We start from the raw sequence: 14,153 nt of genomic DNA on the forward strand, positions 1-14,153 counted from the left end.
CTGTATCTGTTTTATTAACAATTGAAAATGAAGTAATTAAACCTCATATACTGCAGGTTAAGTTCCCACTAATGCAAGTGAGACTTTACTCACTGTATGTGTAGGGAAAAATAGAGCCACCCCCCCCCCCCCCCCCCACACACACACACACACACATTAAAATGTATTAAATGATCTATGTAGTGCACACATTACACACAGGATCCATGTTGAGTTCGCAGACCTATATGTTTTTGTTGACGGCTTCCCAATAGCGTCATTATCGGTGATTTTTTTATTTTTTCGGAGCCTGCTTTGCTCCTGAAAAAAATCTCCGATAAGGGCTACCGGCAGCCACACTTTGGGGCTAATTGAATAGCCTTTGGGGGATCAATTAGCCGCAGTACGTTATCACAACTAATTCAATTTCCCCCCTAAGTGTAAAAATTTATATATTTTCCAATTACCACTACTGCTTGACAAAAACACCTTATTTGACACCACACCGTTCATTGAATTATTAAACATTTCTGTATAGCATCACCAATATCACCTATTTTATGCTTTTCATTCCATTGACAAAACAATGAAGACTTGTGTGCTATGTCTGTTCATCCTTGACCACACAGAAAGGGGCTTTTCCAATTTGGCGCGCACATTTGTGGCGGAATCCAGAATAGGCAGAGAAGTCGGGACACATGGGAAGACAACTGCACATGATCACACCAGCTCTCCAGATAGTTTTTATTCACACCATACTTGCCCACGGAATTTTTTTATGTATTGTATACTTTGTAGTTTTGTTGAAGTCTTTAGTACCTTGCCATACCTTTTAATCCCTTAATGATCAGGGTTATCAAACCCAAGTTCATAGCTTTGCAATGTGTTTGCTAATTTATCATTTAAATAAAGTGTATATACTTGGCAAAATTGGGGGCTGCAACCCTAATAAGAGATTTTGTTTGTTCTTATTTGGCATTTGTTGCAACCGCTTTTTTATTTCATTGATTGCTAATTTGCTGTGAGTCTGCTATGCTTACAGCTTGCATTCAGTGCAGGGTGGGCTGGGGTCATCTCCCGACAGTTCAGTAAGCACGCCATCTGCTGGCTGGCACAAGAGCATACTCTTATGTAGGTCAAGCCAGCCCTTGGTGTCTGGTGCTGTGACTGTGAGTTGGGTGGTTTAAGAAAATTGCTTGGCTGTGTCCCATTGAAGATGCCCTGGGAAGATCAATGAGTCGCTGCCACCACCAGACCCTTTATTAGCACATTAAACTGCTTTATTCTAAGTAATGTAACTGGCTGGTTCTTCCAGATTACTTACTTTAATATAAGATGTTTGGTAGCCAGCAGAGTATCCTGTATTTGGCAGGAAGTACTGTAGGTGTCTTGGAGGAACAGAGCAGGAACGTTGGGAATAATAATTTTTACAAGTTCACAGTAGCTCTTAATAGCTGTTACCACAAAACCCACTTAAAGGTAGTGGATGTACAGACAAGTTTGAGGCTTTTGTTCCATTTATATACAGTTTAACACAGATTAACAGTAGTTAATAACGCACCCTGGGTGGAATGTACTACATTTCGCATTTTGGGTACATTCCAGTGTTAATACTAGTATGTACCTAGAAATGCACAAAGGACAGCTCACCCGATAACAGCTGTTTGCGATACAAGGACTTTCGGAGGACACTGGGAGTGATCTGAATGGGTCCTTCTCAGAGTAGAATGCTAAAAAATGCCTAATAGGCTTCTATTAGGCAACGCCATCTACAGATGGAAATGTCTACCGGGTCCAAGCTCCAGAATATATAGCATTGAGTTTTGGACTCGTTTTAGATTTGATTCATCCCACCGTTCCTTAACTTTTCAATGCATATCAAGTATTTACAAACAAAAGTAATTTTTTTTCACTATTCCTTAAGTTTGTAATGGATGACCTCCAATGAAGGTTACGTTTTGTAGCACTGTTTACTTTCTTTTACAAAATGATCATACATACTAATAATTGACAAGGTATATTTCATAGTCTGAGAAACAAATCTGAAGCTGAAGGGATACGAGCACTTAAAAAGGCTAAGAACCTTTGCTATACATTATTCTTGTACTAATTTAAGTTTCTGCAGGATGTGTGTGTGTATTATGTATTAATGCATTTTTCTCTTACAGGTTTCACTGTTGGGCTCTTTTAAAGATGGTACTACGCATGCGCTTAATTCTCCCCTACGCCTTGCCTGGAGTGCTGGCACTCGTTGGTTGTTGGTGGTTCTTTTCCCGAAAGAAAGAGGGGCACAATAAGAAACGCAAGCATTTGGTTTCACCTGCAGAATTGCAGGCAGATGATGTCTTAAAAGGACTAGTTCCTAAAAATGTATTGCAGACCAGTTCAAGGGTACAGCCTGCGCAGATAAATGGAGAGGCATGTGCTTCACAGGACAGCTTGACCTGCTCTTTGCCCTCAACAGAACAGTTAACTCCTTTATTTGAAACTCAGTCTGACTGCAAGGCTGAGGATACCCTGAAAAGTGAGTACCCCACACAAAATGTGCTCCTGGACGCCTTACAAGGATCCTCTCATCAGGAGATAACTGAAGCAATAACATTCAGAATCCAGACAGGAGATGGAGATGTTTGTACACCTACAGCTGTACATAATGTTAATAAGGAGACCCACAAAATTCTAGTTTGTGACTTAGGGTTATGTTCAGGAGATGTAGCTGAAGTATGCACCACTTCACTATGTGACCATGTTCAGGCAAATGAGCCAACTGATAAATCAGAAAAAGCTTTAATTGGTTCATGTGCTGAATATTTGCTCTCGCACAGTGAGCCTCGGGTATGTTCAGCAGAAACCCATAAAGCTTTGCCATCTTTTGATGTGGGTGAGTCAGTTTTACAACAGACCAATCACATTCAGAGTAATGCGACTTATAATTTCAGACCACCCGAAACATACTCCGAGGCTTTCAAGAATAATACATCTGAAGAATATTATGTTGACTCTTTCATAGAGTCAGGTGTACAGCCATGTATTGATGAAATAGAAACTGTGGTTGAAATGTCCATTTTAGTGCAGTGCCCTCCATCAGTGGCTAATGAGACTGGAGAAACAGAACACGCTAGCGCCCAATCTCCAGAATGTAATCGGGCAGAGCAAATAGCATGTAGCGAACCACCTAATCTAAATTTATTTCCTCCTATGGAAGCAGGTTCTGAACCTAGGAACTCAGCCATCTGTGGAGTTACAGGTAACGTTTTACCAGCAGCAGACAAGCTATGTAGTAGCCCTATAAAAACTTCCTCCATGGAAATGGTTGGAGTGGGTAATTGTCCTGACCTACTGGATACCATTTGTCAGAGCTTGGAAAAAAATGAACAGCTTGAAACTACAAGTTCATTAATGGACTGGAATCACAAAGCATTTTGTAAAAACTGTGATACCAAAACACCATCAGCTCTCCATAATTCCAGAAAGGAATCAAACAATATTATGGTCTGTGACTTTGCATTGGGTTCTGAGGATACAGATAAATTGTGTAAACGGCCATGTGATACTGTTCAGACATTGGGACCTGATGTTACATCATTAAATCAGACCCACTTAGTGAAGGAGGAAGTTTTTTGTTGTGATGTTACTGCCTCAACTACAAAGAGTGAAATTCAGCAGAATAAAGCCATTTGTGATTTCAGACCAACAGTAGCATGCTCTGAGGTTGAAGCTTTAAAGACTATTCAATCTGAAGAATTGCATATTGTGCCTTCCACAGAGCAAAGTGTCCAGGCGTGTGTTGGTGAGATAGAAGCCGTGGTCAAAATGTCCCTTTTACTGCAGTGCCCTCAGTCAGTGGCTAATGAGACAGAATTAATGTCCACAGAAAAAGCAGATCACTGTAGCTTTCGATCTTCAGAATACTGTCGAGCAGAGCAGGTAGCATTGAGTAAACCCAAGTCAGATCAGTGGTCTCCTATGGAAGCAGAGATCTGTGAAATTAGGGGTAATGTTTTACCAACATCAGATGTCCTGTCAACCAGCTGTGTAAAACCATCCTCAGAAGAAATACTGAGCGAGGGTAAATGTACAGATATACTGGATGCCTTTTCCCAGTGCTTGGGGAAAAATGATCAGCTTGAGACAACTGGCTCAGCAGTAGCCTGTTTGGGTGAAGGGAAGGCAAATACATTTTTAGGAAACTTAGAGGCCAAAATTGTTGAGCAGCTGGCAATGAACATAATTTCAAAAGTAATTGTAGCTGCTAAACAGGAAATCTTGTCTGGCTCAACAAGTGATATGTCTGGAACCTGCCAGGTACTTGTTGAGAAGAATGGACAAATCCTCCAAAAGGAATCCCAAAGTCTGCGCACTGCACTGGACGAAAACAAGACAAATGCAAGTGGGAATGTTACAGAAATTAACGCTACATGTGAATATACACAAACAGAACAGTCCCAAGTGAAAGACTTTAGAAATACTGAAGTGAAAGATGATTCTTGTTTGGAGCTTCAAAAGCAGAGCGCGCAAACTATACCAAATATTGCAAACGCCACACAATCACTGTCAAACTTTAGCCCAGTTCATCAAAGTGCAGATTTTTTTGATGAATCTCAAGCAGCTATGGAGGATTCAAGTATTAGTGTATGTACATCAGAAGATGGAATCAGCATGGAGGATCAATTGCAAAGCACCGTGCTGTCGAATGTTGGCGTTGGCTCTTATGACTCATTGAGTTCTTCGGGCATTGAATTATCAACAGAAAATGTTAATGTGTTCCGTGAGAGACCAAAAAAGGTTGGAGAAGTGGAAAACAAGACTATATCATCTAGTAATGGAGAGGTGAAGAAATGTCCTGCTGATATGAAAAAAGAAGGCCCTTGGACTGGCGATACAGAAGCTGATCACTCAGGAGGTGAGGTGTACAATTTGGAGTTTTCTCAATGGTTTTATGGAAATGTAATGCTTTACTTTTTTCCTATTAGAAAAGCATTCACATTTTTATTAGCTTTTTAAGTCAGCGTTATCAAACTGTAGATTTAATTATTTGTTTGCATTCTGCACATTTTTAAACTGAGATCAAACATTGCTATTCAAGAAGTTGCTTGAAAGATGAGATCCAATGTTCTTAGGGCTCCTCTGTATCCCTGTTATTCCTGCCCGATACCCTATTTTGCCAGACTCCTGATACACCCACACAAATGAAATGAAAGATCTGTCAAATAGTTTTTTACACCTAAAATTTATTTGGAACCCAAAATTAAGTATATGGTGGATTGTATGGTCTTATGATGCAGGGTATCCCAGGGCTTCATTCTGGTATGAGAACCCTGGATGTAAAGAAAAAAAAAAGTTTGAAAGTTAGTGATGTGTCCTCATACTATTGCGCAAAACTGCCCTTCTCTGTGCGCCTGGTCCCGCTCTACATGACTTGCGTCAGGCGTCTTTTTTTTGCACGAAAATGCACTTCATATACAGATTCAGACTCAGTCGCACACAGCTATACAAGTGTCACATATCAAATTAATCAGTGCAGTCTCGTGAAGTGGCTTGTCACATCCGATTCAGACTAAGATGCGTTGACGGGCGAAACAGACTCTCTCTGAAAGCAAAGACTCACCAGGCATCTCATGTTGCAAGGCGATTGAGGCTGGGTGTATGCGGACACATCTCTATGCAGGCATCAGGAACCGTCTTACCAGTGCCTACACTCCTCTACTATTCACTCGAGGGGAGATGATCATTAGATCACCACAATGCACAAAGTATGGTTCTCTGCTCTAGTCATGACTTGCACTACTTCACAATGTTTAGCTCATATGGCATTGCATTTGGAATGCAACTTGAGCCAAGCTGACCCAACTTACTTGATAAATCCCTTTGTAAAAGTTTCATGAGGACATTTTACAAATTGGTTATCTTAAGGTGATAAAGTACTAAAGTAATTTAATGTATTTTTGTAATGTGGTGTTTTGGATTTTATTTTGTTCACACTTACATTTTTGGTAAAGAAGCAAAGTGGGCAATGAAGTGCATATTAGAATTTTGATATATAGTATAGGAAAAAATACAAATCTAGCCTCTAAACTAGCTTTTGCATGAAGATGGCTTTTACACTCTTGAGATTGATTTGTTGTACAGATTGAACTTTCTGAATACAGTTGTGTGTGTGCAGGTTCAGATGTAAATAGTATGGACTCTGTGGATAGTGGCTATGCTCTGGGAAAGTCTGAGGAGGCCCAGGATGTAAACCAGAAGAATGGAGCAAAAAGGACAGAATTTATCATCTGGGAATTTGAAGTGCCAAAGGTAACTATTTGGCTGTACATCAGTTATACTTTACATTTATGCCGTCTGCTTCCGTAGGACAGAGGGAAACTGTCTTCAAACACTGCTATCCATTTCACAGGGGATTTTTCCATTTTTAATGAAAATATTCTCATTATGTACAAAGGGGAACTCGCAGGGACAGCGATTGCAGTAACCGCTGTCCTTGCAAGTCATTTCCCCAGCATTTAGGAGAAGTCTTTCACAGAAATGAAAGACTTCCCTTGGGGAAGCTGACACTGCGCATGCGCAGAGTGTCAGCTTTCAGAGCTGCCCAGGGGCTGTGAGGGAGAGATTGAAAGATCACTCTCCTGCCCCTGGAGCCCCCATAGCCTTATACTAGTTTACACAATGTGAGTATGGTGTAAACTACTGGTGAGTTTGGTGCATAGGGTCAGATTGTAGTCCCCATTGATGATGATACTGGGGCCTGCGATCTGCAGTGCTAATTAGAACTTTGCGAGAGTTTTCTGTGAAATCTCCTGCATTGTGCTTTTAGTGCATAGGAGCAATACATATAATTATGCAGAAACTGCAGTTTCTGCATAATTTTATGTAACAAACATACATAGGCCCCTTAAACTCTATCTATATAAATGTTTCTTGTTCACCAGTAGGATGGGGTAGCAAATGCGGTTACATGCAGTAGGTTGGTAGGGAGGGCACTGGGTGGTTAAAATACAGAGAAATACAAGCGAAGAAATGGTCTCACTGTGTACCGTTGTAGCCTTACCAAGCCTTAGTATCCCAGGCAGTGAGGGCAGAATAGTGGACAGGGATGTTCCATATTGGAAGAAATTAAATGTTTTATCTGTGTTCTTCCAAAGTGGTGGGATCCTGCAGGAGTGCAATTGCTGTCCTCTTGAGACTCTTGAATTAAATTAATTGCACCTATGAGATCCTGCACACGTGATGTGACTGACCTATTGTAGAATAGCTCGTCGGCGTGTCTGCCACATCATTTGCAGCAGCCTAGTTACTCCACTACTCAATTTGCGATTTGGAATTGTTAGAATCCCCTCCATCTAAAGACACAAGTTTTGCATTACGTAGGACTTCGATCCCTCTTGACATAGCGATCCTAAAGGACACCCTGTAGTTGAGGTTGGTCTCTTAAACAGATTTTTCTCCCTTTTCCTAATTTTTAAACATAGGCCAGTTTTTGCAGCTGGGTTGGCAGCTAGAGCTACATTCAATGAGGTGTGATAATAAAATGCGGTAAAGACTGCGGCAAGAATGAAATAATTGTGCAGAGTGCATCTCATGAATTGCAATCAGTTTAACAGCCTCTTGGGTAAGAATTAAATAGCAAGGCAGGAGTAAAACTGAATGGTTACGCCAAAAATAGGGACTATTTAGCTTATGTCTGCCCATGGTTATAAATAAACATATATTAATATGTAAGTGTCAGATCCATGTGGCAGCTGCTTTGGTACATTAAAGTTCCACCTTTCACAAGAAGTTACATTTACCTAATGTTTTAGAACTGTGACTGCAAAAGTGGGGTAATATCCCTTGAAATTGAAATTCCTCTCTCTCTGATTCCCTTGAAGCATTTGGTTGGCCGATTAATTGGGAAACAAGGCAGATTTGTAAGCTTTCTGAAAGAGTCTTCTGGTGCCAAAATATACATTTGTACCGTGCCTTACACACAGGATTACCAGATGTGTCATTTAGAAGGTAAGTGTAGCTTTCTTTTACATTTATTTTTTCTCTTTTCAAATGAGCAGTGTGATTTGATATAATTTTTTTTTTTTTTTTTTTATCAGACTTTGCTCAATCCAATTAGGTGCTAGTTTGAAAAAGTGAGTTTGCTCAATGAAACTCTCAAACATTGCATTAAAGTGCACACCCGAGAAATGTGAGATCCAAATAGAAGTTGCAATTTGCTGTAGTCGTGGCGGGGGTGTGCAACATTGTTACAAAATGCTACCTAGAAGAAGTGCATGAAAAAGTGGGGAAACCACCCAGGACCCCAAACAGTGACAACAGGGATAGCCGGGCCATATAGAAGGCGGTTAGTGGCCCTAAGGAAAGTGCTGGAGGTTTTTAAACAGTATAAAATGGCTGATTTGTGCACTTTTAATGATTGAAAAAATGGTACTGAGCATGTGTTTTTAAGCAAATTAGTCTGCAGAAATTTTTCTGTAGCCCAAATGCTGGAAAGAGTACTTTTTCAGTGTCTTTATACAAGTTTGTAAAAAGCTGGAATAAACACTTTTACCTCCACATTCCTGTCTCACATAGTTTAATCCATTACTGAGTTTTTCATAAAAATTCCTCTGAAAACTGACATGTCTACATTGGCCAATTTATGCTATTTAAACCATCCAAGTATTGATTAGGAATTGGTAGGGGTGTACCAGAGGTTCTGCACTGTGTCCCGACATTTTTACCTTAAAATCTAGATTTTCCCTATCTATTCACCTGCTCTGGGGGCTGCGCACAAAAAAAGCTAAATTCCTCTGACAAAACAATGTGAGTTTGGAATTGGGTTGTAAATGAAACGGCACGCAGATCCCAACTTGCATCTATTTGGATTGACCCTATAGTTTCAGCTGCAATATCTTATGATGTACACTTGTATGCGCTGTTTTCATAAAGTGTCATTTACAGGTGCTCAGCAGCAGATTGACAGAGCACTATTTCTGATTGGCAAGAAATTCAAAGAATTGAACCTCACTAACATCTTTGCACCTCCCCCTTCTATGGCGTTGCATTCTCTTCCTATGACATCGTGGGTAAGTTGTGTAATGAGTTCATGTGGTCTGGGTTTTGTATATTTTGCATTACGTGTGCTCTGTAAAGTTGAATCCAGTCACAGCTAAAAGGTTAACTCTGGAATCTTTATAATCATAATTCTTGTGTGGGTTAATTCACAAATAATTTTCTGTACTGAAATGCATGCTATAGAATAGATCGTTTTTCTCCATCCAGTCTGAGACACTGCTACCTATAGTTATGTAGAGGCTGTTTAGGAGATGGACACTTCGGAGTTAACTACTAAAGATACCTCCCATCTACAGCCCCCTCTTTAATGTAAACCAAGTGCCTCAAAGAGTATGCTTCTGTACATGGCTACTAATTGCATTTTACTTCAAGTTTACAGTATTTTACTTCAGTGTGCTTAGCATCATTTTGTCTTGGTTTTGTGGCTTACAAGCAGAAATCAGTAGGTTTCCCACTTAAGTGTTAGATTGCAGTGGTGCTTCATGGTGCACCGCAGACGAAGGGGCTACTGGTCAGGACCTTACTTCCACATCCCCCCCCATTTCTCGGGTGGGCTTTGGCAGTGTTTTTATGCTTAACGGCGTAGCAAGCAGTAAATTGAGACCTGAAGTTATGTGCTGGTGTTACCTAGTTATTGTTGTGCTCTGCCTTCCTAAAGTGGATGATGGTTGATACAATTCAGTAGCTATCCCATTATTAACAATGAAGGGGTGGGCAGGTGGCATCTTCTATGGAAATAAAGGCTAGAGGAGTCTCTCATAACCCTGACCTTTTGGACTGGACCTAGGAAGAGGTGATCCCATCAAAAAATGTAACACCTTCCCTATCAGGCTTTTGTCCTAATGAGGAAAATTAACATTTTAAAATTTTAGGTTTCGCTTAAGTATTCTTTTGTTGGTACATTCTTGTGATTTTTTTTTTTTTTCACAAGTTCCTTCTCCCTATGCCTTGAATAGTATACTTGCCAAATTTGGTGGAATTCTGCCTATTAGTTAGAGCTGCAGATATCTCTGAATAGGGAAACTTAAAATTTTCTTCTTCAGGGTATAGGTGGTGGATCTGGAACCTGGGCGCTACGCAGTTAAAAGCTTTCAGCTCCCAGGATGCACCGGACCATTCTCCCTATACCCCGCCCCCAAGCCAGACGCACCTCAGTTTCGTTGGTGCCTGGCCGGAGTCGGGTCACCATTACGTGGGGGGCTGCTTAGGCAGCCATTAAGCTTTTTCTATTTTTTATTTCTTTATTTTACTTTTATACTTGGAGCGCGCAGCAGCAGACTGTCCGTGGGACGTCTGCGCTGCCGCTCCATCACCCCTCAAATGCCTCGACGCCAGTACAGAGCTGGGGATCTCGGCGGGCATCCCGGGGTCAGTGCTAGCCAAGGCCCTGTGGGAGGACCCAGACTAAGGGGACAGGTAAGGTGGGTCACCGCTTGCGGTGACCCACATGTTGGCAGTCATACCTCCGGTCTCAGAGGACAGACCGGAGGTGTAGAGCGTGGACACAGGCTCCAGCCACCGCGATCCACTAGACCACCAGTGTACACATGGTGCGGGACCCAGTGTCCCGGTTGGTAAATAATCGGAAGGGCAGGTCACCTTTCCCGTTAAAGCGGCCCCTCAGCTCAGGGCGCCACGCCACTGAGGTCTCGCTTCCCTGAGCTGCTCTCCTCCTCAGACCATGCACCCTCTGAAGTCTCCAGCGGCCATTTTCTCTAAAGCAGAGCCACAGCTATCAGGGATATGCAGGGTCCGGTCCCCCTACATACCTCTCCCTGGAGTCAGCATATGTAGCGCTATAGCCTACCAGACACTGGTAGTTCTTCATTATATATGACTGTTGCTAGCGCTGCCTGTCTGTTTTCTATTCTACTGTCAGTATATATCTTTCCATTTTTTTCTGACTTTACCCAGACATACAGGTGTATTCTGGGGTTTTCCTGTACCTCACATATATAGAACTAAGTATTTGTGAGGTTTGTCACATACAGTTGGTCGTTGACTATGCCATATTCGGGCTGCATGCTCCTGCAGCTTACCCAAGCATAAGACAGGACCAGTGTATTGCATTCCTACTAGTATCATACATACACGGTGGTTGCATTATACCCAGTGCCATATTGTGTGCAGTATTACTCTACAGCTGTGTCTAGCGAAGGCAAGAGTAACAAACAGGCATCTGCACCTATACTGCTATCATGCAAGTTATGTGCTGCAGACTTAAGTGAGGAGCATTTGATAGAAGATGGGCCAGGCCCATCAGACAACCCATCGCCTTTACAAGAGCCCCCCATGGCTTCATTTTCTCAGGTTCTGGCTACTATTGCGGACCACCTGGCATTCCCCCTTTGGGGTTGCCACAACAGGTTCAGGCGATACAGGTACCCCCACCATGGGTAGACGTACTCTCTAACTCTGTGCAGAGTCTCATAGCTACATCTAATGCCTTTCAACCCATGTTGCAAGGTGAGAAGCCCTTACCCAGTAAACCCTCTAAGCGTAGTGTTATCGACACAGTCAACGCAACTCTCAGATTCTGAATATCATCTGAGGAGGCAGTAGTTGCTGCTCTTTCTAATCCTGACTCCCCTCTGGAGGAGGATGAGTCGGTCAAAAATGAATATTCCTGCCTTGGTACAAACTGTCAGATCCATCTTAATAGAAAATTACGAGCCTGCCCCTAAATCCAAGCACCCCCTGTTTAAACTACAAAGTGGCTTCAGCAGAATTCCCTCTATCAGATCATCTAGCTGAACTCATGGCTGCAGCCTGGCAATAGCCTGGTAAGAGGTTTCATACTGACCTCATGTTACTATTTTTTTTTCCTGTGGCTCATTCTGCAAAATGGGAAACACCCCCTGCAGTGGATTCACATGTTGCGTGTTTAATTAAAAGCGCTACGTTACCTATTCCTACAGTTACTTCCTTGAAGGATCCTATGGATAGGAAATTAGAAGCTTGCCTGAAATCGTTATACTCTTTCAGGGACTGTTGCCCGTCCAACCATGGTTATTGTATGGGTGGCTAAAGCTATAGCGAGCTGGGTTGACTCACTTGAAGACTTTTTTTTTTTTTTTTCCCCCTCAGATGCTTCTAGGGATCAGATGTCTCTTGTTGCTCACATTTGAGATGCAGCTTCTTATTTTGGAGAAGCGACATTAGATAGTCTCCTAACCTCCAGATTCTCGGCCGTGGCTTTGTCTGCCCGCCGTACCTTGTGGCTACGCTCATGGAAGGCTGATGCGGATTCCAAGAAAGGCCTAGAAGGATTACTCTACAATGTGGAGATCTTGTTGGGCACAGACCTTGACAAGATTGTTACTACCTCTACTAGGCCTCGGAAAGCCTAAAGGTCAGTCCTTTCGTAGGCTTCCACTAGACTGGAACACCAGACGCCCTGCTGCAAAACACGAGGATAAACCCTCAGCCTGATATCCCAGAGTGGGAGGCCGACTTCAGTTCGCCCAGTGCTGGTGTCAAAATACCACGGATACTTTGGAATGAGAAATGGTCTCAAATGGGGACACCCTCTCATTTCTCAGACTGTCTCCCAACCAGTTTTTCTATACATGCCCTCAGTCAAACCCGAACAAGGCCTTGCACATCCAGAAAGCCATACAGTCCTTGCTGCAAGCAGGAGTATTTGTGCCAGTCCCACTCTCTGTGAGGGACTGGTGGTGGTTGTACTCTTTCTGGTTCAGAAGCCGAATGGGTCTCATCGGCCTATCCTCAACCTCAGATCCTTGAACAAATTCCTAAGGGTGCCAAAGTTCAGGATGGTAACCCTACGCTCCATCATCCTCGCTATGGAGCCTGGGGACTTTATTGTATTTCTGGATATTCAGGACGCATACCTACAGTGCCTAGCAAAAGTATTCACCCCCCCTTTGCATTTTTCATGTTTTGTTGCCTCACAACCTGGAATTAAAATGATTGTTTGTTTGAAGGTGTGCATCATTTCATTCACAGAACATGCCTACAACTGTGAAGTTGTGGTTTTTTTTTTTAATATTGTGAATCAAACATCATTTAGGACAACATAACAGAAAACTTCAGCGTGCATAACGATTCACCCCCCTAAAGTCAGTACTTTGTCGAGCCACCTTTTGCGGCAATTACAGCTGCAAGTCGCTTTAGATAAGTCTCTATGAGCTTGCCACATCTTTCCCTGAGATTTTTGGCCATTCCTAAAGGCAAAACTGCTCCAGCTCCTTCATGTTGGATGGTTTCTGCTTGTGAGCAGCAATCTTCAAGTCTGACCACAGATTCTCATTTGGATTGAGATCTGGACTTTGACTAGGCCATTCCAACACATTTAAATGTTTCCCCTTAAACCACTCGAGTGTTGCTTTAGCAGTATGCTTCGGGTCATTGTCCTGCTGGAAGGTGAACCTCCGTCCCAGTCTCAAATCTCAGGCAGACTGAAACAGGTCTTGCTCAAGAATATCCCTGTATTTAGCACCATCCATCTTTCCCTAGACTCGAATCAGTTTCCCAGTCCCTGCTGCTGATAAACATCCCCACAGCATGATGCTGACACCACCATGTTTCGCTATGGGGATAGTGCTCTTGGGGTGATGGGATGTGTTGGGTTTGCACCAGACATAGCGTTTTCCTTGGTTGCCGAAAAGTAAAATTTTAGTCTCATCTGACCAAAGCACCATCCTCCATACATTTGGGGAGTCTCCCGCATGCCTTTTGGCAAACTCAAATCGTGTCTTCTTATTTTAATCACTAAGTAATGGCTTTTTTCTGGCCACTCTTCCATATAGCCCAGCTCTATGGAGTGTACGGCTTATTGTGGTCACATGCACAGATACACAAGTCTCTGCTGTGGAACTCTGCAGCTTCTTTTTGGTTTCTGTGCTGCCTCTCTGATGTCCTCCTTGCCCGGTCTGTGAGTTTTGGTGGATGGCCTTCTCTTGGCAGGTTTGTTGTGGTACCATGTTCTTTCCATTTGATGATGGATTTGATGGTGCTCCGGGAGATCATCAAAGATTTGGATATTTTTTTAAAAACCAACCCAGAATTGTTTTTCTCAACAACTTTGTCCCTGACTTGTTTGGAGAGCTCCTTGGTCTTCATGGTGTGATGCCTCTTGCTTAGTGATGTTGCAGCCTCTGGGGCCT

General features: G+C 42.5%; 1 protein-coding gene across 2 annotated transcripts in view; it reads left to right on the forward strand.

The window, feature by feature from the left end:
* The window catches only part of AKAP1 (A-kinase anchoring protein 1), a 58,077-nt gene that overhangs the window by 13,800 nt on the left and 30,124 nt on the right, over nt 1–14,153 (forward strand). For both annotated transcript variants that reach the window (XM_088456114.1, XM_088456115.1), the window contains exons 2-5: nt 2,148–4,882; nt 6,143–6,276; nt 7,848–7,974; nt 8,911–9,035. In XM_088456114.1, coding sequence (XP_088312240.1) covers nt 2,173–4,882; nt 6,143–6,276; nt 7,848–7,974; nt 8,911–9,035 — 3,096 coding nt within the window. In that variant the 5' untranslated portion in view covers nt 2,148–2,172. The remainder of the gene's footprint in view (nt 1–2,147; nt 4,883–6,142; nt 6,277–7,847; nt 7,975–8,910; nt 9,036–14,153) is intronic.

This window comes from Taudactylus pleione, unplaced genomic scaffold (genome assembly GCF_031769625.1).
Source record: "Taudactylus pleione unplaced genomic scaffold, aTauple2 ptg000687l, whole genome shotgun sequence".
NCBI classification, from domain to species: Eukaryota; Metazoa; Chordata; class Amphibia; order Anura; family Myobatrachidae; genus Taudactylus; species Taudactylus pleione.